We start from the raw sequence: 25,434 nt of genomic DNA, 5'->3' as shown, positions 1-25,434 counted from the left end.
TTTAACCCGGACAAGCCTGGCTTTTTTTTTTTTACTTTGACAGGTGCGTTAGATGGATTAAAGGTTGGCTCAACAACGAGCCGGACAGGATCGGCGAACGACACTGTAGATTTGAGCATACGTTTTCTAATTATACACGCTGGGCAACCATCTTTCTTTTTTAATTTAGGCCATGCGTGTTGTTCATGCAAATGTATCAAGGTACGGTCACAGAAACATTTCAATTTTTTTTTATGCGCCACGCCATAAGACGGAGCAAATAAAGCGACAACTTACGAACATCATGTATTACAATTGTGTGCAAGTTTGCTACTGCATCTTTATTCTACTCATAAATTGCCGATTCGAGAAGAAGAAATATCTCTTGTTTTCAAGACATGTCCTGCGCACCTTCTTTCGAAGCCTGAGCAGGAAGTACGCCGTAGCTTGCATCACGTCGGCTGCGTGCGTGGAGTTGTGGTACGGGTTGTCCTGGTAGTGCGACTCAATGAGCTGCAACCAGTTCCGGATGGTGGCGTCGTCGCATTCGATACTGGTGGGTACGTTCATCTTGGCGAACAGGGACAAGCCCAGCCAGATGAGTGGCCTGTGACAGAACAGGTGGAGGTACGTCGCAGGTGATCACTTTTCTCCACAAGCCTATTGATTTATTTTTTCTTAAGGACGAGTCATTACAGAGAGGAGTGAGTGGTATCAAAACAAAAAGAAATAACATAAATTTTAGCGGCATAGTAAACGGTTACAAAAAGTTGTTAACAAGGGCTTTTTTTTTTTAATTCGTTGGCATTGACGATTGAAACAACGGAAGCGGGAAGGTGGTTCCAGTCGCCGCTTGTTGTGGGAATGAAGGAATTGAAATGAAGGTTATATATAGTGCGGTAACATGGCACGTCGACCTTGAACTGATGACCGTTTCCGGAAGAAATGTGCAATGGTGGTAAAAAAAAAAAGGGAGTCGCTTAAAGTGGGATTGTAATGACAGATTTTATGAAATGTACAGAGACGTGAAATTTTACGACTAAGTGTCAGGTTAGGCAAATCAAGATTGAATTTCATTGAAGTGACACTTGCCGTATGCGAGTAGTTAGATAAAATAAAACGTGTTGCGCGGTTCTGAATGGCTTCTATGTTGAGGTTCAGTGAACTGACATGAGGATCCCAAATGGGAGATGCATATTCAAGCTTGGGCCCAACTAGTGTTTTATAAAGCAAGAGTGTTAAGTTGGTGGGAGATGACTAAAATTGCGTTTGATATAACCAGGAGTATGCCTAGCATTACTAGTTACGTGGTCAACATGAGTTTGCCAGGAAAGGTTCTGAGAAACAAATACCAAGGTATCTGTAAGTGGAAACCCGAGCTAGGCCAACGTTAAGAGGATAAGTACACGGTGTGTCGTGAGAAGTACCGCGAGTAACTCTAATTGCCTTACATTTATTGATATTGAGTTTCATTAACCAAGTCTCACACCATGCATTTATATTACTTCGGTCCGACTGAAGTCTTAAATGGTCATAGCAGTTAATATTTCACGATAAATAACGCAACCATCCGCGAACAGTTTTATGGAAGAACAAATGCTGTTAAGCAGGTCATTAATGTAACTGACCCCTGCGTTACTCCGGATGCCACAGGACAAGGAGCAATAGTTGTGGTCGTTAACTGTTACGACCTGCGTGCGCCCAAGCAAGAAGTACTCTATCCATTTTAGTACGTTAGGGTCTAAATTAAGCGCACGCAGCTTGAAGAGTGGTAATGCATGACATACTGAATCGAATGCTTTTGCAAAATCTATGAAAACGCAGTCTATGAGGGAAGAACGATCTAAAGCGGTAAATAATTCGTTAGTGAAAGAGAGAGGACAAATTATTAAACAACAGGCAAACCGTTAATCCTTTTGCAGAAAAAGTTCGCGAAAGACGCTACAAAATAGGCGCCACAGTGGTGCCACCGTATAGGCCACACCAAACAGTGGGACTGGTTCCGCGGAGCGCGAGAACACAAAAACCCGCCGCGGTGTATGCACAGCCATGCAGCGGCTATGGCATTGCGCTGCTGAGCTTGAGCTCGCGGGTGCGATACCGGCCCGCGGCTGCCGCATTTCGATGGGGGCGAAATGCGTACAAACGCTCGTGTGCTCATATTTAGGCGCACGTCAAAGCGGTCAAAATTGATCCGGATTAATTCCCCCACCGCTGAGGCGTGCCTCATAATTGGAACATGGTTTTGGCAAATAAAACTACAGAATTTCATTTTTTTTCTTCTGAAGAGCATAGAAGGATGCATTCGACGCCTGCGCGAACGAGGGACGACACAGTTAAAGGCACAATATATGAAGAAGGAATTGTAAGCCAGGCCGAACTACTAGTGAAATTGCCCTTCTGCTTCCCTGACAGGAAGCGGCAGGAAACCCTGGAAGGAACCCTGACAGGAAACGCAAGATGCGTTGCGACGACGCCCTGAAGTTCCTGCAGCACCAGCTTGCCTTGATGCCTTGTACTTTGATAGTAAATACTGGGGCATATAGTTGATAGTTTATGGGAAAATAAGGATTGCAATGCGTTCTAAGGGAACCAACGACTCAATTTAGTGGATTTTTTTTTTTACTTTTTCTGCGCCACAACGGCTCAAATACGATGGGAGTATACCTGCTCCGTCACGTAAGACTAACATTTCTATTATAGTATCAAGACTCGCGTGTCGTGGTCGCACTTCGCGATTTTGTAACGTGACGTCAAACGCGTGCGAAACGCGCTGTGACCACCGACGTTTGATTTTAGGCAAGCCATAGAGCTTGTCACTGTAAAGTATTGAAACTTCGATGGAAATAATGTAGCTGTAAATTAACCTGCGTATATAGTTTAAAATTTTTATTAGTTAACAGAATCTTCAAAAATTGTCCCTGCCGCGTAGCATAAGTCTGCTTATTGAGATGGGTTACTCTAAAAGGCGGACATTGTTTGCACAATAAATCGAAATACATAATCGACAAATTACCAGCTGTTTGCTAATTAACTTTCAAACGAGTTGCATTTCGACACATTTTGCAATTTACGAAGTATCTGGCGAGTTCGCAAGTCGTATCCACTGGAAACGAATTCTGAGAGTGACACGAGTGCGAGAAGTGTGATACGAAACACATTGGCGTTCTAGTAATTTTATAGTTTCAGTGCATAAGAATACGTTCTGTTAAAAAAGTACAGGTGCAACAACAGCAGTGTATCTTTTACCACAGGACTGACGGTGCATACCTCAAAATTGATAATAGATTCAATATTCGTTCCAAATGAATGTGCCTTCTGAAATCACTAAATTCAATTCGTAAATAGCAACAGGTACGCTAAAGCAATTGTTTAAAAGATCGTAAGCCACTCACTCTGTGGTGACCAGCGAAGCTGCTTAGCATACGTTACAGAGGTTATAGACACGCGTGATGTTTCGAGAGGACCGCCACCACCAGCTGGGAGGAAAGTAGATACGCAAGCGCTCGGAACGCCGACAAAGAGAGGGCGGTGCGAACGTAGACATGGCCGACGCGGGTCAAAGTGTAGTATATGTTCTTATCAGCTTAATATCTGATACGGGTTGAGTTTGCAACCAAGATATTGAACTTATTTTTGCAAGTTGGCGCAGTGCTTCAACCATGCTTCCCCTCCGCCGCGGGCGGGCCGGCTCGGTATTGCACCATCTTCGGGACCGGCCCATGGCTTTTGGTCTATGGACACCGATCCGCTGGAAACTAGCCATATATATATATACAGCTTCGGTGTAAAAGTTTACTAGTGAAGATTTGGTAGTCGATTATGTATTTTTATTTCTCGTGCAAGCATAATGCATGTGCGCTCTTGGAATAATCTAGCTCAATGAGTAGATTCGCGCTAAAGGTACATCGCAGGCCTCTTTTAAAAATTCCTGCTAACGTTGAAACGAACAAAAAAGAAACACCCGGTATGTACATAAGTTATATCGCATTCTTTCTGGTTGCACGCACCTGCGTCCCGTAAGGGATTCCAGCTCGAGGACGTCGAACTCCCACTTGACGTCTCCTTCCAGCAGGTCCTTGATCCTGGTCGGCGCCGCGACCAGACTGGGCAACGACACGGTCATCCCCGCGTGGGCTGCGGACGCCTTCACCACGTTCACTGCGTCCGCCGACGCCCGGGTGGCACGCCACGCACATAAGGACTTGGCCCGGTTACGCGAACGATGGGCGCTCGGCTCATCCTATATGGACGCAGTAGCAGCACAATACCTTTCATCAGCGCCGTCTCGTGAGAAAGCCGCCGGACGCCCGTTGGTTTCTGGCCCGTCTGCGAGCGAGAAGCGGCGGCGCCGTGCTGTACGTCAAAATAGCTAAGCCTGCCCTGCGCTCGCTCTGTCCCAGGTCGGACGGTCGTCTCGCGGGAAACCGATCCTCACTGCTTACGCCCCCCTAGCGGCGCGCTTGAAAGAATTTCGTTTCGTCGCGCTACCCTGCCACTGATGAGCACGGCTTATCGGATCGGCGAGCGAGATGCACGGCGAGGCGCGTTTGCGGCGGCCTGTCTATAAGCAGCATCATTCGTGTCAAATACCAAGGTTTATATCATGTCAAGCCAAGGTTTATGTCGAATTAAATTAGTCTTCAACGGAATGAAACGTCAAAAAACTCGTCTTGGGCGTACAACAGTCCCCTTTCCACGCAAATTCACTCGCAATAGACGAGTTGCAACATGTACAAGGCAGCTTTCCTGCACTGCGACATTTAGTTTACAATGCCTGCGCTGCGCGCAAGAAGCAACTTCGCGACATCGCCATTCAAATGAAATTAATAGAATATAAAGGGCGCAGAAGTGTCAATGGAGGCGCTACCAAGGGATTCAGCCCCACTAAGCAGGCTTTTCGGAAGCCGAATATGTGCCATCAGACGCTTCATTGCACCTAACATTTGAAGGAAAGCTGCCTTGTAGGCTTTGTTATTCGTCTATTGCAACATGGGTAGCACGCGAAGCTTTTAAAACGTGAGTTTTACCAACTGAAATGTAACGTGCATTTGGTTCTTATGGTCCACGATACTAATACGTTTTCTAATAATTTCTTTATTTTATTCTCCTTTTTGTTTAGTAAACGGTCCGTGACAAGGTAAATGAGCTTCAGAGACAAGTACCAACGGAGAGGGTCAAAGCTCACCCTGGTGTTCGGGTAACTTATTATTAAATTATGGGGCTTTACGTGCCAAAAGCACCATTAGATTATGAGGCACGCCGTATAGTGCATGGGGGACACCGGAATAATTTGGACCACCGGGGATTCTTTAACGTGCACCTAAATCTAAGCACACGGGTGTTTTCGCGTTTCGCTCCCATCGAAATGCGGCCGACGTGGCCGGGATTCGATCCCGCGACCTCGTGCTTAGCTCGGGTAACTTCAGTCTATAGCGACGGCGAAACTTTAGCTTAGGCTGTCATGGCGCGCAACACACTGTGATATGCCTCGAATATCGCCACGCTTCAATAATGACGACACGGTCGATGTAGTCGCAAAGAGATGGCCAGTTCACAGAACTGAACCTAGCAGTTCAGGGAGGCAACGAACGCGCACATAAATATACAGAACAGACGGAAGTTGCGTTGACCAAGTCACGAAGCAAAGACAACGGAGAGTTTTATTTAAGTCCGCATTACCGTATGGAAAGGCACCTAACGCGTACGGTAAAATTTACCACACGGCAAAATGAAGCCGGTACACAAGACCGAATATTACCATATTACCGTACGGATGATAAGAGAACGCTACACGACTAAAACTATTAACAGCAAACATATGGCGGACTTCACTGTCAAGGGACCCACACAAGCCCTGCTGTGCAAGAGCCTATGCGTCGACGCTATGCAAGTTGCATGAAACATTCGTTGGAACTGCTCCCAACCGTTGCTTTTTGATAACGCAATGACAACGACGGTGGTGAGCACATACGCTTGTTGGTATGCCACTTGAAGAGGATTATTGTAGTTCAAGGACAAGATAACATAGTGCAAGGACAAGATGAATCAATAAACGAGACAGAGCGCTATTCCGGGATAAATTGGCATTTATACATTTCAGCAAAGAGATGTGATGTGCATACACTCTTAGGCAAAGTTACACCCTTTGGGGTGTGTCTCTGCCACATAACAATAATTATCTGCCTTGCTTGCGTTTCTTTTCTTGAAAACGCCGCGCCCGCTACTTTCCTGTCGGGAATGCTATGTCATGCTGATAACGCGCATGCCGTTCGTTACAGGGAAGTACCGGGCTCGCCGTGTTAAAGAAAGGAAATGCAGACAAGGCATATGAAGATTATTGTTGTGTGGCAAAAGGGTGTAATTTTGCCTAAGAGTGTACTTGCATCACCTTCCAAGAAAGTGCACTGAAGCAGTGCTCACATATTTCTGAACACATCGACTCTAAATCCCTTCGGGCTTTATACACCTGCTGGGTTGGCAAAAGCCAAGGCATGTATGACCGACTTTGAGGAGAGAACAACGTACTCCAGTGAGTCCCGCGACAAGGTCGGTGGTCATCTGGTCCTCGGTTTTTTCCTGCCCGGCGGCCAGCTGCGGGTTGTATAGGTCGGTAGAGTGCAGGATGTCCATGACACCCTCCAGGGCTTGCGCCACGGAAGGTGGACTGTTTTCTTGTGTCGCCATCAGTAGTTTGATGACCTGTCAGCCACAAGTACGGCAGTGAAGACCACCAATGATTTGCACAGCAAGAAAATGCGCATCTGCGCTGGACGCGTGGAGCTGGCCTTGTGCCGTAGCTTTTGTCGTCTTAGCTATAAAAACGCAGGAAGTGAATGAATAAGCCTTTATTTCAAGAAAGGGAACGGCTTTCGGCCACTAGAAGGATTGGGCGGTAAAGGGACTGTAGATTGTTGGTTAAAGTACATATTCATCTAGGTATCTGCTCTTCCGGTCTATGCGGACCCTTGTACTACTTGGTGCATGTTCAGTTCGGTCGGTCTTACATGGGCCCATCGAGCTCGCCTACACACCCGAAATTGGCAACTTTGACTGCTGTATGTGGCGACGGCTTTCTGCGCTTCACGGTTGGGTATGCATTAGGTTTGCTAGGATATGCGAAGTGTTGGATGTCAGATTTCCCTTACGCCAAACCTGCACAGCTACAAGTGAGTTGGCGTAAATCTGCTCCGCACGACTTCTGAAAATCTGTTTATCGGGCACAAGTGTTGGCAGTCGTTGCTTGTCTATCTTGGAGCCATTTGTCGAGTATACGCGCGGTGTGTATGCGTCGTTGGCCATGACTGAAGTTTATTAAGAGACTATACTCGCGCCAAGAAATACCCGAGGATGACAACTTGACATTATGCTGAAAGTTCTTTCTAATTTTGGATTCGAGCCTGTGAGAGAACACAGTTTCGTTTTGAAGTGAATCGGTTTCGCCACCGGCGTCTGACAACCAGAGGCTGTTCCGGCATTTACCGCCGGACGGTGCGGGCAACATGGCGCCAGGTTACTTCGGGTACAGCGTACTAGATTCTAGTACACTGTACTTCGGGGAGACGGAGAGCAGATCAAGCGCTACCGATGAGAATAGCCATGCTCGTGGAGCCTCTGCCACGTAGTCATGTGTATCAGCATTGCCAATAGTTAAACGGTTTGCGGTGACCCTATAATTCCCTCTAGAAGTCCTTGAGCAAAACACAAAAGAGGCAGACCCCGTAGCTCTCGTTTCAATTTACGTACGGTGTAACATCATTCGTAAGCATTAAATTAAAAAAAGGAGACAGCGATGCATTTGCGCTCTGGGGCAAAACAAGTGTAAAACGAGGCGTGGGGCTATTACTTTTGCACACAGGAGCGCTTGCCTGCAAAGAAGTACGTGCTAAATAAAAAATGTCGACAATTTACAGAGATGGAGTAGTTCCCGTTTAAACTTAGACGTTCAGCGTACACAATATTTTAATTATTTTAATTCAACATCGTGCAATGTTTTATACAGCTTTTAAGTGCGGGGAGGGTGGGGAGGGTCGAAGAATCGTAGAGCAAGAAAACATGTTGCGTGCGTGCTGGTAGGGCGCCTACAGCAAATGCAGCTTTAATGTAAGTCTGGCAATCATTGCCAGCGGCTTTTATTCGGTTCTGCACGAGAAACTTCTTCACGCCATGGATTGCTGACTCACCTTTGTGACAGGGGCCTCGATTACCATTGCGTGGTACTTAGCATACGACTGTCTCCGGCTGAGAACCACTGCAGAAGAACATTAACATCGCTATTACTAAAACTTTTAGGGCAAGTTGGTGCTATTTGGAAAACATGACTTTAGGGCGCTAAAAGAACACACGCAAGGGATAAACATGCGCAGACATTGTTAACATTGTTTATTAACGTTGTTAGTTATTCATGTAAGGAAGTTATTATATTACTATTTAAGATGCGTTAGCGAATTTTATTGTTCAAGCTTTGTCCAAATGTCAGTCGTGCTACGGCTCACGCGAATAGGTGATAACTGCAGAAAACAAAGGAACTGCAAAATAGTTTTTGAAGCAGGGCGATTTCGTGTTTTGATATAACAAGCAAATACCACAAAAACTGGACGGTGGAAAATAAGCTTTGACACAGCGAATGCGTCGTTCGCCGTTCTCTATCACCGTCCTGTTTTTACAATGCTTGAATGAGAGGCCACTTTAATTGCGTTCTTGCTATACGAACAAGCTTTCATTTTCGCATCTACTTAGTACTTACAAAGAAAGCGCGCCTAATCCTTCCGATTTCGACTTTTGATGTCGAATAAGAATTTCGTTTCTTTTCGGGCAAAGCGATGACACATGCGAAGCAAAACGTTTAACAAAAAGCATTTACGTTGCACAGACCAGCGCCGCCTTCAAATTTCCTCAATTGTGTCATCGATTAAATTTCTGCCGCGTGTAGCCGACATTTCGACTAGTGGCCAGACGTGTCTTCAGATTGCTCCTTGTCTGTATTAAAAAGATTGGGCTCGAAATTAAAACGAATACAAAAATAGAAACGCATAGACAGAACGTGCAGACGCTAACTTCCGTCTGTTTTCTTATGAAGACTCCACCCACATTTATACATTATACATTATATTGGAGATTCAGATAAGACTAGAAAATTTTGCGCCTGTTTATCCGATCGAAGCTAGTACTTGTCGTTGTCTCCAGTCTCGGGCATCCCTTAGTTCGGTAACTCTTGAGCGCTCTAAATGTCAACCTTCCTCTGAATCTGTTTCTCGTTTGGATTAAGGCTAAGTCGCATGTCAGAACAAGTGCCGGCAAGATGCTGGAGAGCTAGGGAGGGGGGGGGGGGGGTGCAGTGCCCACGTTTCGGAGTCGCCCTTGTAGAAGCCCGGGCACAGGTTACTACGCATGCTAAACGACGTACTGACAAAACGAGCAGCAGCAAACACTAAATGTGACACCGCACTTAAGTAATCACCGCGACGCGGGCCTGTCACCTAGCCCGAGCTAACCCTTTACGAGCGTAACAGACTCGCGGAGAGCTCACCGGCCTCGGGAGGAAACGGTTTATCCATGAGGAAAGGGTTCTCCTTGATGTACACCACGTGGTCCAGCTTCCTGTGCGCAAAACGACAAAAGAAGGCGATGCGGGTTGGGCGAGACAACCGGTTGGCGACCGCTGAAATGTCGCAATGAATTACCCCGGCGCAGCGCTGTTGTCCACGGGCGCGATCTTGCTCCAGACAGGCACGCACTCGCCGGTCTTTCGGCGATTGAATAGAGTGCCCTCCCAGGCACGCCCTTTGTCCAGCTGATCGCTGATGTTTGCAGCCACATCTTCCTTCAGCGAATCGGTGCGGTGCAGTTCCTGGGCGTCCTCGCCCAACATCTCCTCCACCGAGTAGCCCACCAGTTTCTCGGCCGCGCGGTTCATAAACTGCGCACGCGCGTGAGGGAATGCAATTGTAAGCTTTCCTTCCACTCGAGTCTCGACTCTGGAAGTCTGATGGCCTACGGACGTCTGAAGCAGCTGTGATAGAAGCGAAAGGAATACAGAAAGCGGTTACATTTAAAAGCTTTGGAGGGAACAAGCGCGCTCGTCCTTCGGATGGATGTTATGAGCATCCCCTTTGGAACGGGGTGGTGGGTTGCGCCACCAAGCTTTTGCTATTAAACTGCCTAATGTCCCACCTAAGTTAAAAAAGAAAGAAAACCTATGAACTCCCACAACCAAATTTTCTGATCCCCTATTGCGAACTTTGCTTTTGTACGACTCCGTTTCTTGTCGTTTCCTTACTTTTCTTCCACCAATCTTCCAATCGCCTCTTATTAATCTCTATTGCGGATATGTTTACTTTTCCACTGCTCTCGCTGAAACCAAGGGCTTCAAGGAGGCCAGTGGTGCCTAAATCGACCGCTGGGCAGACGTTTTCACATTCTAATAAAACATACTCCACCGTTTCCCTAGCTTTACCGCAGCAAGCACATGCATGCTTATTCTTCCTTCTTATATCTCGCTTTATACGTGCGTGTTCTAAGGCATCCCGATCTCACTTCTAAATGTAATGAGCTTCCCTTTGAGTTATCATTAATTGTTTCTTTCCTGATTCCGTTTTTTTCTCTTAAGTAGTTACTCATGGCAGGTTTATTTTCCATCGCCGCCACCCATGAGATTATTTCAGCCTCTCTGACTTTCCGCTTGACGTTCTTCGTAGCTGTGTTGCCCACCATGCAGGCCGCATACTTGCTGGTAAGCTTCCTAGTTCTTTTCCTGCACTGTGAATCAATGTTTTTTCCTGTACAGATACCTCAACACTCTCCCAGTCCATTTACTTTCTTCCATATTCTTAAGTCGTTCTTCATTCCTTTTTTACAATCCTTCCTCTTTACAATCGCGCGCCCCCTTGCGTTACTTTCTGGCTCTCCTTCTCCCTTATTTTTTTTTTTTCGTATGTGCCAGTATTCTGTCGACATTTCTGTTCTTTGCGATATTTTCGTCGGAACTGCGTTTCTTTTAACGCCCGCTCCTGCCTAAAGACTGGTAGCCAGGCTTGAGAAACAAATAAATTTCAGTGCCGCCATTTTGTGAGAACGAAGGTGCATGCCCTCGCCGAGTGAGCCTTTGGTCGCCATGACAAGTGAATTGTCAAAGCGCGAGCAAGAGTTATGCAGGGAGTGCTATTCAGTGTACTGTGCACTTCCTCAGAAGCGTACGAGTCGTAAAATGCTCGAAAACTGCAGCCTCGTGTTTAGCTGTTTTGAATTCGGGTTCCAGGTTGGTACCAGCGTCAATTCCCTCGTGAGGAAACGAAAGGAAAAAATCTATGTCCGTATGCAACACATGAGCCGACTGGTGTTAGCCCATACCAATTTTCCCAAATGCGGAAAGCACATGTAGATAGCTGCAAGCTTATGTATAAATTGGGTTGTGATCACATCCAAAATTCGCACTTGTACTTTTATTTCTCTCACAATTACCGGTAGCGAAAACCACAAGGACAAAGGAACCATAAACTGACACCCACTCGCCCATTTCCTTTGTTTTTTGTTAGTCTGCATGGCTTTCGTTGGTCGGTTCATATTTATGTCGAACCAGCTCGTCTAAACGTCAGTACCACTGAACTTACTTTTACACCGTTCTTCTGGCGCCGATTATAATCTGTCTCCCTTTTTTTTTTTGTCTACGTGATAATGTCTATCGCTGGTTATATGGCGAAACTGCCTACGGCACGTTATGTAGGTTTAAACACGTACCATTCAGACGAACGGCTCGCCTAGCTTCTTCTCACTATTTGTTTGTGTTCCATTTATTAATCCCACATATACAACACACACACACACACACACACGCACACACACACACGTGCACGTGCACGTGTGTGTGTGCGTGTGTGTGTGTGCGCGTGTGTGTGTGTGCGCGCACCCTGCGTAGTTTGTTCACGTGCGTAAAAACAAAAACTACAAGAAATTGAAGAAATAAAAATTTTCAATACACGTTCGTAATGATTCGGCAAACACATGGTTGCGCAGATTTAGCGAACGCCACTTACAATGACCACTACACAGGCTTGCCGAACAGCAAAAAGCTTAAAATGGAGTCGCGAAGCTGACGCAATCTCGTCTGATATTGAAGAGCCACGAAGAAAAGAGAGCTTTACATTTCAGCCCCCACACGGTTTGAAATCGTGCAAACAAGGCGTCCGCCGTGCGGGGGCCGAAAGGTAATGGATGGAGGGATGGAATAACGTTAATGAAAGGTCCTGCGAGCTACGGGGAGCAAGGTCCCATAGAGCGGGCTACTCCCACGTTGGGACCGGGAGTTGTAACTCCCTGGCCGCATCGTGGGCTCGCTGTACGGCCCAGAACGTTTTCATTAATTTCTTCGCCTTGGTCGGCGACATTTATGCTCTCTTCAAAAGCTTAAAGTTTGCGCTTATATACTGCAAATGGCAGAATACGCGTACGAAAGGCACGGTAACCACGGCTGGTCTTGACGTTTACGCACCCAGCCACCGCCGGCAAATCGGGCCGTGGCAGGGTTAGCGCAAGGTTAGCACTGCTGCTTTTTCGCCTCGACGATCGTGTGGGAAACACGGGGCGGTTTATTTCACAAAGCCCACCTGTATTTCGTGCGTAGGCCCCGTGACGATGACACCGTCCCGCACATAGTGCAGCGCAGAAAACAGTGCCTCGGAGGTCATTAGCTTCCACAAGTGCATGAGGTCGTTGTGCTCAATCTGGATGATCTCGTTGAGGCACACCATGGGCGAGCACGTCTCCAGCATCCACTGCGGTTGGGACCAACAACCGGTGCCATTGTTTTATGTGCTGCTCGCGATTTCTGCGCGCTGAGACTAGCGTAGCGTAATCCTCATGGCATTTCATTAGATATATATTAGGCGACTCAATGGGCTTGCGCACGCGTGAATCCAGACTATAAGCTAGGCCTTGCTAAATCCCGAACGGCTATATTGCGTACGTACGCTGAACGCAGTCTATATTTGCGTTTCCCCACATAATCTAAATGTGCGTTAACGGTTCACCAGTGGGTTTCATGGTGCGAAAACAAGTGTACACTCTGTAAAATCAGTCCAAACAGAAGCCCGTCAGGTTCTTCTGTCGAGGCTCGATCGTGAATTCTCGCAGACTACTATAGCTATTCGCTCGTTAAAATTGAAATTACTTTTCGAAAGGCGCCAACTAAAACAACTGTTTTCTTTTGTACGCGTGCATGCATTGTGCCACTTCTTCGACAGCAGTTGCCTTGCTACGTGGCTAACCAGTCCATAAGCCGAACCCAGCATATAGACGCTTAATATTACGCCTTTTACTTTTCTTTCCTTTTTTTGTGCGTACCGACATGTTTAAATATACAGATTTTTCTCCGCGCATAGTTAAACACTAAAGCCTATAGTACCCGGTAACATTTGCTCATTGTCTTTATTCCAATTCTTAGAATCCATTGGAGACAGTGTTGTCTATAGCGCATAATCTTGCACTTTCTTCTCTTATATACTTTTGATCAAAGATATCTTTTTCTACTGTACCCTACACTAAGTATGTATTGAATTTATCCCTGACTTTATCTTTACTGTTCTGCACTTTATAGTCGCTTCTATTGTGCTGACTTTCGCACGCTACGGCGCAATTTATTGTTCACATTTTGTGCGCTTTTCCCCACTCGAGAGACTCGAGAGACTCGAGAGACTGTTTTGGTTGTGCAGCTGTCAAAGACACTATAACACAGTAACCCACACCATACCGACATCGCAAACGGCCTTGCAGTAATGAACTGATGCAGCAGTTACCACTCAGTCCGAAGAACCTGCTTGTTGCGACAGACTGCGATAGCGGTAGCTCATCATGCGACACACATTAAGGGGAATAGAAAATATACCTTCCACAGTGGTGTACTACCATGGGGTTGGTACGCACACGTATACATGGAACCTACGCGGATCGCATTGTGCTAGAAAGTTAGACCACAGTCACCTATCAGTGCTAAAAACAATCTTAATAGCAATTCGCGCGGGCAGAATTAAGCGCACAGATGTATCATCGCGAATGATTTTCTTTGACGCGCAAGAGCTGACACATACTTGGTGTGTCATAAGCTGGCAACTCGCTCTGACCGTAGCTGACGCGCACACTTCGTGCGTTGGCTCTTGCGACTCAAAGAAAATCTTTCGCGATGAACATCGACCAATTAACTAGCCTATCTCGCCACCTTGCTGCAAAATCCTATACCCCGGCGCATGCGCACAAGACCCCAGTGTTCAAATCTGCTTTCTGTGCTGTGCAATAGCACTAATGAAGTACCGTTGCGCTATTTTGCGGGCGTTTATAAAGTGTGAGCATGACGGGTTGATGAATATATTGAGGGTGCATGTTAACGAAACCCCCGCCTATATATTTCGGTAGCAAGAATAGAAGACTCGCTCTGGATAAGAACATGTTGACGCTGTCACGGGAGTTATTACCCTTTTGTAGCCAGCCCTGAGCAGCGGGACGATAGCTGCCTCCTGCCTATCAGCCAACCTGAAGCACAAGAAAGAAAGCCCAGTCAAATAATAAGAAAATGCACTTCACTAACGTGCGTGACTCCGCCATCTATATTAGAGAATGAATGCTAGTTGAACAGCGTTCACTATAGGCTGATCTGTGCGAGCTGATTCGCACCACCGAGAGCAGTCATAAAATAAGGTTTGCGGAATCGCTATACTTAATGAACACCAACATCTCCAATCAACTCACCCTTTCTTTACGACTGCGACAATGCAGGAGTACTGGCTCCATTTGTAGCCACACAAGGTCCTACAGAAAATAAAGAACCAACACAAAAATAAAGCTTGGGTGTGCACTGTGTTATACCGCATTCAAATGAGACGATTGACGCGTTTATCTACGTTTTCCGGCCAATCGTTAGCTCGCACTCCGCGTCACATTATCCCGCAATGACTCCATCGAATGTCAGTGTGCTACGCCAAGGGTGGCTCACACTGTACGATTTATCTGCGCGTAAATTAACCCACGGTTAAAAGGGTTCATGTTATAAAGCCAGTACGAACGCTCCCGCACATGTATGTTGTCGTGCGACAAAGCAGTGACACTTACACCTAACTCCATGGATAGTTGCAACTCTACTGACGTGCTGAAGTTTACTGTCACTTGTACGAAAATATGTAGCCTTACCAGCATGGTCTAAGCTTCTTGACAGCCGATATACTATAACGCGCCGCGAGCTCGGAAATGCGCGCATTCTTTTCTGGCATTGTTTACTTACTGCACTTGCAGTATAATGTCGAACAGAGTGTCGGGGGGTGGCGAGTCCTTAGACATGAAGGCGTATGTTGGAGGCCGCCTAACCTTACCAAACTCTAATAATAATAATAATAATAATAATAATAATAATAATAATAATAATAATAATAATAATAATAATAATAATAATAATAATAATAATAATAATAATAATGCCACCAAAAGAGCGATCGCTGTTAGAACGCGGGTTCCCGAATGAAATTTTGAGTGGATGACCAGTAAGACTTTGAAATTATTCAGTTTATTCTAGTCTTTCTGGTCTACTTATTCAGCAAGCTACAAGGCCTGCAGAAGGTCAGACCAGTTCCGAATGAAGTTCGTTTCGAAACGTGGTACACTAGAACGCAAACAGCGCGAAAGAAACCTTCGGTTCTTTTGCTCTGAACGCTTAAGCCGCATGATAACCTGCACAGGAGGATGGGGTCGATGGTGTTCTTGCTCCGCGCGTCGATGAAGACCACGTGCGGACGGCAGTTGAGGAAGTTCTCGACGGCCTCCTCCGTGGTCGTGCTCAGGCTACACACGTAGTGCATCTTCTCGACTGCCCACCTGAGCGCCTTGTACTGCGCGTCGTCTTTGGTAAACACGAACATCACCTGCAATGGGACCGGACACCGGTGATCCATGGCCACTCAAAGCATCAGTAAAAAAAAAAAAACTCACAGCCTTTGAATTGCAGTCCAATAAGTTTGAATACATGTATAGTAAATGTAATGCGTAGATTGGATAACCGGTGCACCATTAGAGTTAAGGAATGACTGCTAAGAGAAGGGAAGCGCAGTCGAGGACGGAAGAAAACTAGGTGGGGTGATGAAATTAGGAAATTTGAAGGCGCGAGTTAGAATCAGTTGGCGCAGGACAGGAGTAATTGGAGATCGCAGGGATAGGTCCTCCTTCTCCTGCAGTGTACAAAAATGGGCTGATGAAGAAGTTCGAGCACAAGACATACGCATATCGATAGGCTAGATATTAAATCTCCATACGATTCACAAAAGGGGGCGTGAACCAACTGTGCGCAGCTCCCAGCTGTTTTGCCATAAATATCGATACATTCGATTGCTTGTTTATGGCTGACTTTTTAATTTATTAGCTAATCATCGAGGCTCAGATCGGTAAGGTCCAGGAAACGTTCAGACATGATCCACATCTCGACATCTGCTGAGACAACAGGTGGTACGGTAAACGTGGAACAGTGAGGGTGGTCGGCCTTTTCAATAATTGCTCCCGCAGACAGAAATTATTTAACTTTCCGAAAGAACGTAAATGGAGGAACAGTTTCCATTGCCGTGAATTTTCAGAACAGCTTGCCGAATAGTTGACAAAGACAATTTCTTGTTAAAAGAAAAAAAAAACATTTTTGTTGCTTCAGATCGCCATTACACGTGACTTAGGTCATTCACTTAACATGTACTTCTGAGTAGTTTTGTTGTAGGCTACGTTTTATTAGCTCCACAGTATTTTCGGGCTCCTAAACGTTATTTAATGAACTGCGTAATTATTTTGCTATATTATTGTAAATGGCAGAACAGATCAGGCCACAAGATCCACGGTTAGTCCTGTGTTGTATCAGATCCTTAGTCGGTTCCAAGAGATGTACTGCCCGGAAACTGTTACTTCAAATCTGCGGCACGTACAAAGTCAACATCTTGGACGAAAATATACCACCTTTCATTTTATATCTTTAAGCCTGTGACAGCGAAGTTAAGCTCAGGAAGAAGAGGAAATTACCACCATTACAAATCGCGAAGTCCATGCAGGTAGTGAATCAAAAATAATCACTAGTTAACTTTTCATTGAATCACTTTGAGGAGCATGTTGCAATTGAGGAATTCAAACCAAGCCGCAGTGAAGTCATTTCGGAAACCAAAAATAAAAAATGCGGGTATTTTCACACTTTTCTATGGGGGCATTTTCACACGTTTTCAATGCACCGTAATGTGATCCAACCTAACTGCGCTGTCAGCTGCGCACCCGACGGCTTCCGGCGATCGGCGGCTGTCAGCGGAGTCGACACCAACGCTCTTCGTTGTTCTTGGTCGACGCTGCGGACGGCGCGCGATGGCGGAATGTTTTCCGCTAGCATAGTTGTGCCTAGAATAGCACAGTTCGTGTAGAACTAATTATCGCTGTGCAAGGACGTCTGGTTTGCGCCGTCTGGGCGAGTGCATAGAATAAAGAACCGCGAGTACGCGAAGCATTCCGAGCATGCGTGCAGGGCTGCGGTTATGGGCGGAGCCTATGCGCGGCTCGCTCGTTGGTACCGTATTTTGCGAATCGTTGTATGTACGGCAAGTCGCACTCCGACGCGTCGTACGACGGATAGAGCGCAATGTGTATCCTGCTATACCGCTGTTGCACAGAAATGTTAAAGGCGAGGTACTTCGCAGATGCGGCCCGAAATGCGCAAGGCCTAACCTTATGCTGGCATAGTAAGAAACCCTTGCTGTGATCTCCGTATATCACTTGGGCAATTATTCTGCTTCCAACTGCCGCAGCAGTAGCTAAACATGAAATTTGTACTCAAAGTAGAAACATTTATCAGTGCTAACAGCATCTCAGCTGTTTTTAAGAGAGCCAAACCAGCGCTCCTCGTTAGTATAGTGGTCAGTATCCCCGCCTGTCACGCGGGAGACCGGGGTTCGATTCCCCGACGGGGAGAATTTTTTTTTCCTTTTTTTTTATATAGCAGTTGCATGTGATTACTCGCGGGAAATAAAAAATAAAGTTGGAAGTCGTCGCTTGTCCTCGACACTTCCTGTCCTTGACCCGGTGTGCGCTGTAATTCACAGTGACATGGACCACCAGCTCGTTGGCCTCTTCGGCGAGAAAGGTACGTGCACGTGTTATTAGAGTTGTAGTCGGGCGTAACTCATCTCGGCCAAACCCCAGCAAGCATTTGTGTTTCTCAGGCCCTACGCTACTCGCTGTGAGAACCGATGTAGCAGCTTAGCGTACGACCGAGTGAGCCGGAGCGAACGCAAACGTTACGATGGCCTGCTCTTGAGTGCAGGTACTTATTTATAGCTATAGTTAAATAACCTAGGGTGCCCTGAGGGTTGCTAGTATCTGTTCGTGGATTTCCACATCCAAGACCTTCATTTAATGCAGAAAATGGAATCAGAAATGTGCACTCCTTTAACGTATAGGCTAAAACAGCTCCTCTTCTCCCCGTTGATAATCCCGGCAGGGTGCTTTCATATTAACTAGCATGTGCACTAAAACAGTTTGTTTTCCAGCCGAATCTGATTCTTCGAAATTCTGGTAGTCCTACTCGCTAAAAAGACTGTAGGCCTTACATAAGAGCGAAACACAATATAGCGCCTTGTATTTCCCTTCTTGCGTGTGTCCTTGCCCATATTAGCTCAACTCGGCTTCCAAGTAGGCAGATCAACTAGCCAAAATCACTACCTCAGGTAGCCCGTATATTGACGAGGGTAAAAATAATGAATTCCAGCTGCACATAATTTCTTCGCGTGGTGCTGGAACATGCTGAATCATTTGGTGATGCACGTGACGTGGACGCTGAATGCGCGCTCACCCTGACGGTTGGTACCGCGAAGTACATGGAGCCGTACTTGAGCGCGACGGTTCCCTCCTGCAAGACGTGGCAACAGGTTCGGGTAAGAACACGACTGTGAAGCTCCATTGATAAGTGTTTTATCACATATCAAGCTTATGGTTATAACCATTTGAACGTTTCATACGACGTGTCGCAGCTTGACACTACTGATCGCTGACATAAAGCAACGAGCAAGAACTTGGAACTTTTAAGTTTATTTTGGTTCGTTTACGAAAGAAAACGAACCATGGGGAGCAAGGTTAAAGGCGCTTTTCATTCCCGTCCTCCTTAGAAAATAAAAGAGCAAACATTTGCGGTTCATAAGCACTTATCGGTTGCAATAGTAATATGTCAGCACATACACGAATGCTAAAAATAAGTGCGCATTAACCAAAAAACAAACTATACATGGTCAAAATCAGTAGTACATGCGCATAGAAAGGCGTCACCAGCACGAACTGAGACGTCTGATGTTTCTTTAAGAGACAATAAATAGAATGCTTTTTTATTTTGTGCATACTAAACACCCTCAGATACCAAATAGTGTAGAATATATATTCAAAATGTTATGCATTTGATAAACAAGCATTTCGAAACCGTAGTTGGTACGAGCCCTATGGATCTGGTATAGTGTAGGTTTCTGAAGCTGTAGGTTGTATGTATATGAATGTATCGTTCATTAAGTCTCCTCTCTCCTCTCTAATAAGGTTCTTATTAAAATAGACGTTTTTCTTCTTTTTCTTTTCTTTTTTTTCACACAGCTGATGTCTAGTCAGCAAACTAAAATGACCGATCGATGATTAAATATTCGGGGTATTATGTACATTCATAACTGTTCTCTAACTATTTTTCTACAGTATTAGCTTTCTTTGCTTTGTATCTAAACAGTAGAACTCCGCGCAAACAAACAGAAATGCATGTGACAATGAATAATGATAAAATAAACCTTATAGTCACGGGTAACGTATTTTACGCCCTCACCGTTTAAATATTCAAATAGGAAGCTTGCGAACAAGTGTGAATTGAGAGAATGCAACAGCTATTTCCCGTCGCTCTTTCGTTTTGCGAACTTTGCCGATATATCTACCACAACTTCCCGGAACCACCACCCCTAGCGTTTTTCTTTATTATTACAACTTTTTTTTAGCGACACCAGATACTTGTAAGCGGAGTCAAGCAAGCGCACTACATCGCGTGCTTGTTGTCTTGGCAAGATTTAATACATGTTGGCACGCATACTATTGTATGTCTACCGAACCTTCGCGTGCATTTAGTACACTCCCGGCTTTCCGAGTAGTCGCGCTCACCCCTATGACGAGGCGTTGGAGGGCGGCTTTGTACTTCTCGTCGGCTTCCTGAAGCGCAGCTGCTTGTTGCGGCGGCGCCATATTACAGCTGCGAATAAGAAGAGAGAATTAGCAGTGTCAGCATTAACTAGCCCACCCTGTCGCGTACTGATTCCCTGTTGATCTTCTCTGCTACACATCCAGTACGTGTCTGTCCAGCACTGCTCGTCCTTTCGTTTGCCTCATCTGATAATCCAGCTGTAGGATGTGCTACCCGATCGGCACGAGCTAGCAAATGCCAGAAAAAAATCTCAGTGCCCTTCCACTCTGTGAATAAGGATGACCAGCGAAGCTGTGTATGTGGGCCTTTAATGGCGAACAGCACCTCCGCCGCGGGTCGGCCCGGCATTTCACTATCTTCGGGATCGGCCAACGTATGGGGAGTGCTTAACACCTGCTTCGCATCCGCCGCGAGTCGGCCCGGCATCGCTCGATCTCCGGTATCGGCTCACGTATGGAGAGTTTTTCGCTTACCACGCCAACAACGACGCGAAAATTTCCTTGGACGGTAGAGGCATACAGCTTCGCTGTGAAAAGCGCGGCTCGTCACGCATTGCTGCTCTCGGGGCACATGCTTATTCACTGTTGTCTTTCGTGTATTTTTCGGACAGTACGGCGCAAGCCCGTTGTTCGAAGAGGGTGGGCCAAAAGAACGCACTTACGTGGATCAGCGCCGGCGACCGTTGCGGCTGCTCGTTCTTCTTCTTCTGCTTTTTCGTCGCGCTCCGCACGGTCACGTGCCGAAACGCCACGCGAGAGCGCGAGGGCTCGCGGGGCTGCTTGCTGGCCGCGCTGGTAGTGAAAGTTGACGTGTTGCAAAATTGCTTCAGGAAAGAGACCGGCAGCAACTGCAAGGCTAATCCCACCAGTAGCCTACAACCACTCAACTCAGTAATAATAATAATAATATTTGGGGTTTTACGTGTCAAAACCACTTTCTGATTATGAGGCACGCCGTAGTGGAGGACTCCGGAAATTTTGACCACCTGAGGTTCTTTAACGTGCACCTAAATCTAAGCACACGGGTGTTTTCGCATTTCGCCCCCATCGAAATGCGGCCGCCTTGGCCGGGATTCGATCCCGCGACCTCGTGCTCAGCAGCCCAACACAATAGCCACTGAGCAAACACAGCGGGTCCACTCAACTCAATCAACTCAACTCGGGAAAGAGAAACAAAAATGACTGCTTTTTGCTACCATCACATCAGAGAATTAAGGGCCCGTGTACAGAATTAAGGTCGGCGGTTCCGCTTAATAAAGCCAACCTCTCTGTAGAGTATATAAACGCTCGAGTTGTGTTTCCTTCCAGGAATAAGTACGTGCATTTAAAAAGACGAATGTCAGTTGAAAAAATATACTCTCGTGAACTCACAGTTACACTGGATGCATTGTAAGGTGCGCCTTACAATATAGAACCTCTTTGAACTCTCCCCCCACAGTCCACCTATAATGTAGCTTACATATATAGTCCTCTCTGAGGCCGCCGGCTGGCCAGCAAATTCGTGATAACAAATGGAGAAGGCCATACTTAACGACGCGCGATTACGGATACAGAGCCAAGTTGGGGCGTTGCAACGAAGTGATGAGTGCGCACTTCAAGCGACGCTCATCCGAAGCGGTGAATGTAATTGCATGGTCAAAGAGGAAATGTCCCTTTCCACTGCGATCTCGTGGGGACCGCCATGTTTGATCACGTGGTAACGCGTCTATTGCTTGCCTCAGCTGCCTCCGTTTCCTCCTTATTTATACAGTGGGTGTGCATAACGCCCCGATGCTGCCCAGCAAACCTCTGTTTCGGAGGATATCGTGGACTCCATGGGTGAACGACACGTAGCTTTGGTCATAGCTTCAGAAACATGTGTTCAGAGGCTTTCTGAGCTCATTAAGCCTTGTCCAAACGGCGCGAGCAGCGTGCACGTTCTTGCACTATTGTTTTCAAATGAGCTAGAGCGCAACTCAAGAGCCCGTTTCTGCGGCGAGCCTCGGCGTCATAGCTCGGCGTTACCCAGCGAACGAGCACAGCCAAAGTTCAAAGCGAACGCAGAGCGCGGCGGGAGATGAAAGATGCGAGGGGGAAAACGGAGAGGAGGGTGCAGCGGAATCATGAGGCGGAAAGCGGAGGAGGGTATGGCGTAAGCGTGAGAAGTGTAGAGCAGCGACAATGGCTACGAGATGGCGCGCCAGAGTAGCGCTCGCTGTCTGGTAGGTTTGTTGGCGGCGGCTGCTGCTGTGAATCGCGCCCACGCGTCACCCACGCGCTCACTCAGATTGTTAGAAGAGTGATTGCAATGAATTCTTTCCGCAATGCACTCGAAAAACGCTGTCACCACGCTATTAAAAGTAGCTTAGACATACAATTACAACGTTTGGAATTGTATGTCAGTCGTCAGCCCCTTCTGAAAGTGGTAGCTGAATCGCTGTTTCAGAAGCTTAAGAAAGAACGTACGACGCTGGCAGATGTTGGGGCAACGGAACGTAAAAAACTCGAAGTCATGCCGTATGTGTATAAAGTGAGCCACAACATCAAAAAGGTTGTGGCCAAGTAGGTAGTAAGTTTAGTGTTTTTCGCTCCTTGCAGGCTTTCAGGTCTGTGCTCGCGCATTTCTCGAGGCAGGGCAAGGAACCACATTTGCACAACGCAGCACGAAAACCGTTTCACGGCATGTGTCGCACGGGTGGAGTATAAGTTCCCTCTCACATGTGATAGAGTTTACATAGGCCAAACTGGTCGATGTATTAATGAACGGCTGCGTGAGCACCACTCCTCCCTGGGGTCCGATGACGGTGCAAACTGGGGAGGCGTACTGCTCTTTATCTCATATGCTCTGGCAATGCCCTGCGTTACGCAGCTCATAGCTTACCACTCTAACGGACTGGGAGACAGCCCTCAATAGCGGCGACCTCTCAGAGCAACTGCGGGCTGTCCACAGGGCCAGCGACAGGGCGGAGGACTACGATCTTCCGACTGCGACGTGGGTGCGGCCCGCGACGGCTACGGGGACTCACTGAAAAGGGAGGTACCCTAACGCGGTTCCTCAGGACCATCAATAAAGTTCTTTGTCTGTCTGTCTGCCTGCCTCGCCATTGCAATGAATGTGGATGTTACCCATTGTTCAGCAATGTAACGATTCTTGGTAGAGGCAAGGGCAAAGAAGAGCGGGAAATCCCGGAAGCGTACTACATCAGGTTATTAGGTCACGACTGCATTAGTACAACCTTGGTTCGCTTACTTAAAAAAGAATTTGCTTTTTTAGATAGGTCACGACAGATGTGATAACTTGTCTTTTCCTCTGTGATTAGTGATGCTGCTGTTGCGCATGCTCTGCTGGTCTTGCTGGGTCTATGCCGTTTTTAATAAAGCTCGGTTGATAGTCCAGTCGTTGTGGTGTGAACATCTCTTCCTGTCCTTTGTCGCTTGTGACTGGTTTTTTTCCTTCAACATTTATTGGCAGGTTGCACGAAATATATAGCTACAAGAAAGCATCAAGCAATGTCGTCACAACACTCCCCAAAACGTCCCACCGATAGAAGAGTATACACCATCACGAGTCACGGAACGCGCAATTCTGTCATCCACGGTTAAACTTATCAAGAAATCTTACGTCCTGTGAAGATAGGTACAAAGATGGCGCGCGCTAACACCCGTGCTGCCAGCCCTTGCTATGAGATCAGCTTCAAAAATCTCATCCTGCCTTCGTGCCCGTTCTATCGTCGTCAATAAAGCTTCGTCATTTGACTCTCGGCCAGCCTCTCCAAACATGCACGGACTAAGAAATTCGTTTCGTAGAAGCAGCCAGACAACAACGCAGGTGTTCTCGTGCACAGCTCGCAAGATCATGCGCAGCCCGGAAGAACCCGCACAGAGTGAAACAAAACAAACGCAACAGGCTAGACGGGGTAAGTGGAGAGAGTGTCTATGTTGGCAGTGAAGCTCGCCCCCTAAAATATCTTCTAATGAACCAATTAAGCAAATTATTGCGGTAGAACGCTCCCTAGATGGCACGTAACAATTTCCAGCGTATAACTAAAATTTGCTATGTGGTTTGGTGAGGGGCCCTTTAACAGAGGGAGAACAAACTACCCTAAATACAAAGGCAATTCATATGTTCACATACTCTTTAGTATTTAGACATGTAAGCCTTCGTATCTGTAACAGTTGGCACTTCGTTTCATAATTACAAGCTACTTATTTCATTTCACATTGTTTTTCTTAAAAAATTATAAAAGTCTTTTCACCGCCCGATTCATGACCGATCCCCCAGAATGGGCTGCGCCATTTGACTGTCCCGGTCGCCTCCTTCCGTAGCATTAGGCAGGTATTTACGACCTAGGAACATATACTATAGAGACAAGCTAGGTGGTATACCTGTACTGTCCGACTTCCGGCAGAAAAGCCATTTTAGGATTATATTAACGCGTTAAACGCATCTGTCACCCTGATATTCGAAGAATATTCGTTAAGTTGACATTAATTTGTGAATGCCGTGGGCTTCGACTCCGAAATTGTGCCATGTTCTATAATTTAATAGCCCAATACGTTAACGGTGAACTTGTCGATAAAATAATCGAACGTTGCAATTTGTCGTGCAAGTGATGTCCACCTGATCGGGTAATCCAGCTGACGTGACCGATTTGCGACATCTGTGACATGCGATCTTTAATAAATAGTATAGCTTTAAGAAAGAGCGAAAATGCAACCGCTACATATTGACTGTTTCTAGTGCTTATGGCATAGGCGGTCAACTTAAAAAGATAATCGGGTCACTCAGCCCCAATTACCGGACATGATCACGTAGCCACGTTGACAAACTAAAGAAGACGACGACGACGGTAAGCCTGGGCGTCAAACATTTTCACCATGCATATATCTTGTTTATAGAGTTGTTTAATGTGTGCCGGCTTAGCGATAATGAAGCCAGTTGTCACCAACACTCTTTTTACTTATTCAGTTTTTTTTTCCTTCTTTTTTTCTTTGCCATAAATTACTGGACTACATACGTGGCGCAAACTTTAAATTGAAAGCATCTGACAGTGAAGTCGTGTAAGTGAGCTGCTAACAAATGACAAATAAACTAACGCTGAACAAGTAGCGCGAGCACGGGTAGACAGCCTCCCCGTCACTGCTTCCCACAACAAGTCATCGAAATGTGCGACCCAGCCAAATAAGTTTTACACCTCGGCCCAAGTAAACGCTACTGAGCGTCATGCCAAGAATATTATTCTGATCTGTATCCGTGCGGATATTTGC

The 25,434-nt window shown here is 46.4% G+C and overlaps 1 protein-coding gene and 2 non-coding genes across 4 annotated transcripts in view; 2 read left to right on the top strand and 1 right to left on the bottom strand.

Annotated features, from left to right (window-relative positions):
• LOC139054601 (high affinity cAMP-specific and IBMX-insensitive 3',5'-cyclic phosphodiesterase 8B-like) overlaps positions 1–25,434 on the bottom strand; it is a 40,464-nt gene that overhangs the window by 8,998 nt on the left and 6,032 nt on the right. The window contains exons 2-14 of one of the 2 annotated variants that reach the window (XM_070531838.1): positions 20,149–20,236; positions 18,821–18,877; positions 15,688–15,878; positions 14,716–14,775; positions 14,442–14,499; positions 12,582–12,749; positions 9,663–9,898; positions 9,509–9,579; positions 8,163–8,230; positions 6,508–6,681; positions 4,251–4,308; positions 3,990–4,140; positions 391–586 (exon numbers count right to left, since the gene is read on the bottom strand). In XM_070531838.1, the coding sequence (XP_070387939.1) occupies positions 391–586; positions 3,990–4,140; positions 4,251–4,308; positions 6,508–6,681; positions 8,163–8,230; positions 9,509–9,579; positions 9,663–9,898; positions 12,582–12,749; positions 14,442–14,499; positions 14,716–14,775; positions 15,688–15,878; positions 18,821–18,877; positions 20,149–20,236 (1,576 nt within the window). Of the gene's footprint in view, positions 1–390; positions 587–3,989; positions 4,223–4,250; positions 4,309–6,507; positions 6,682–8,162; positions 8,231–9,508; positions 9,580–9,662; positions 9,899–12,581; positions 12,750–14,441; positions 14,500–14,715; positions 14,776–15,687; positions 15,879–18,820; positions 18,878–20,148; positions 20,237–20,849; positions 20,942–25,434 lie in introns of those variants that run through there. The other variant, XM_070531839.1, reaches the window with a different exon arrangement.
• Positions 3,525–3,708, top strand: LOC139055042 (U2 spliceosomal RNA). The gene has a single exon (XR_011511628.1). It is a non-coding gene; the product is annotated as a U2 spliceosomal RNA (small nuclear RNA).
• Positions 17,869–17,940, top strand: TRNAD-GUC (transfer RNA aspartic acid (anticodon GUC)). The gene has a single exon. It is a non-coding gene; the product is annotated as a tRNA-Asp (tRNA).

This window comes from Dermacentor albipictus, chromosome 1 (assembly GCF_038994185.2).
Source record: "Dermacentor albipictus isolate Rhodes 1998 colony chromosome 1, USDA_Dalb.pri_finalv2, whole genome shotgun sequence".
Classification (NCBI taxonomy): Eukaryota; Metazoa; Arthropoda; class Arachnida; order Ixodida; family Ixodidae; genus Dermacentor; species Dermacentor albipictus.
Note: the sequence above shows the minus strand (reverse complement) of the source record. Positions and strands in the feature narration are given on the sequence as shown.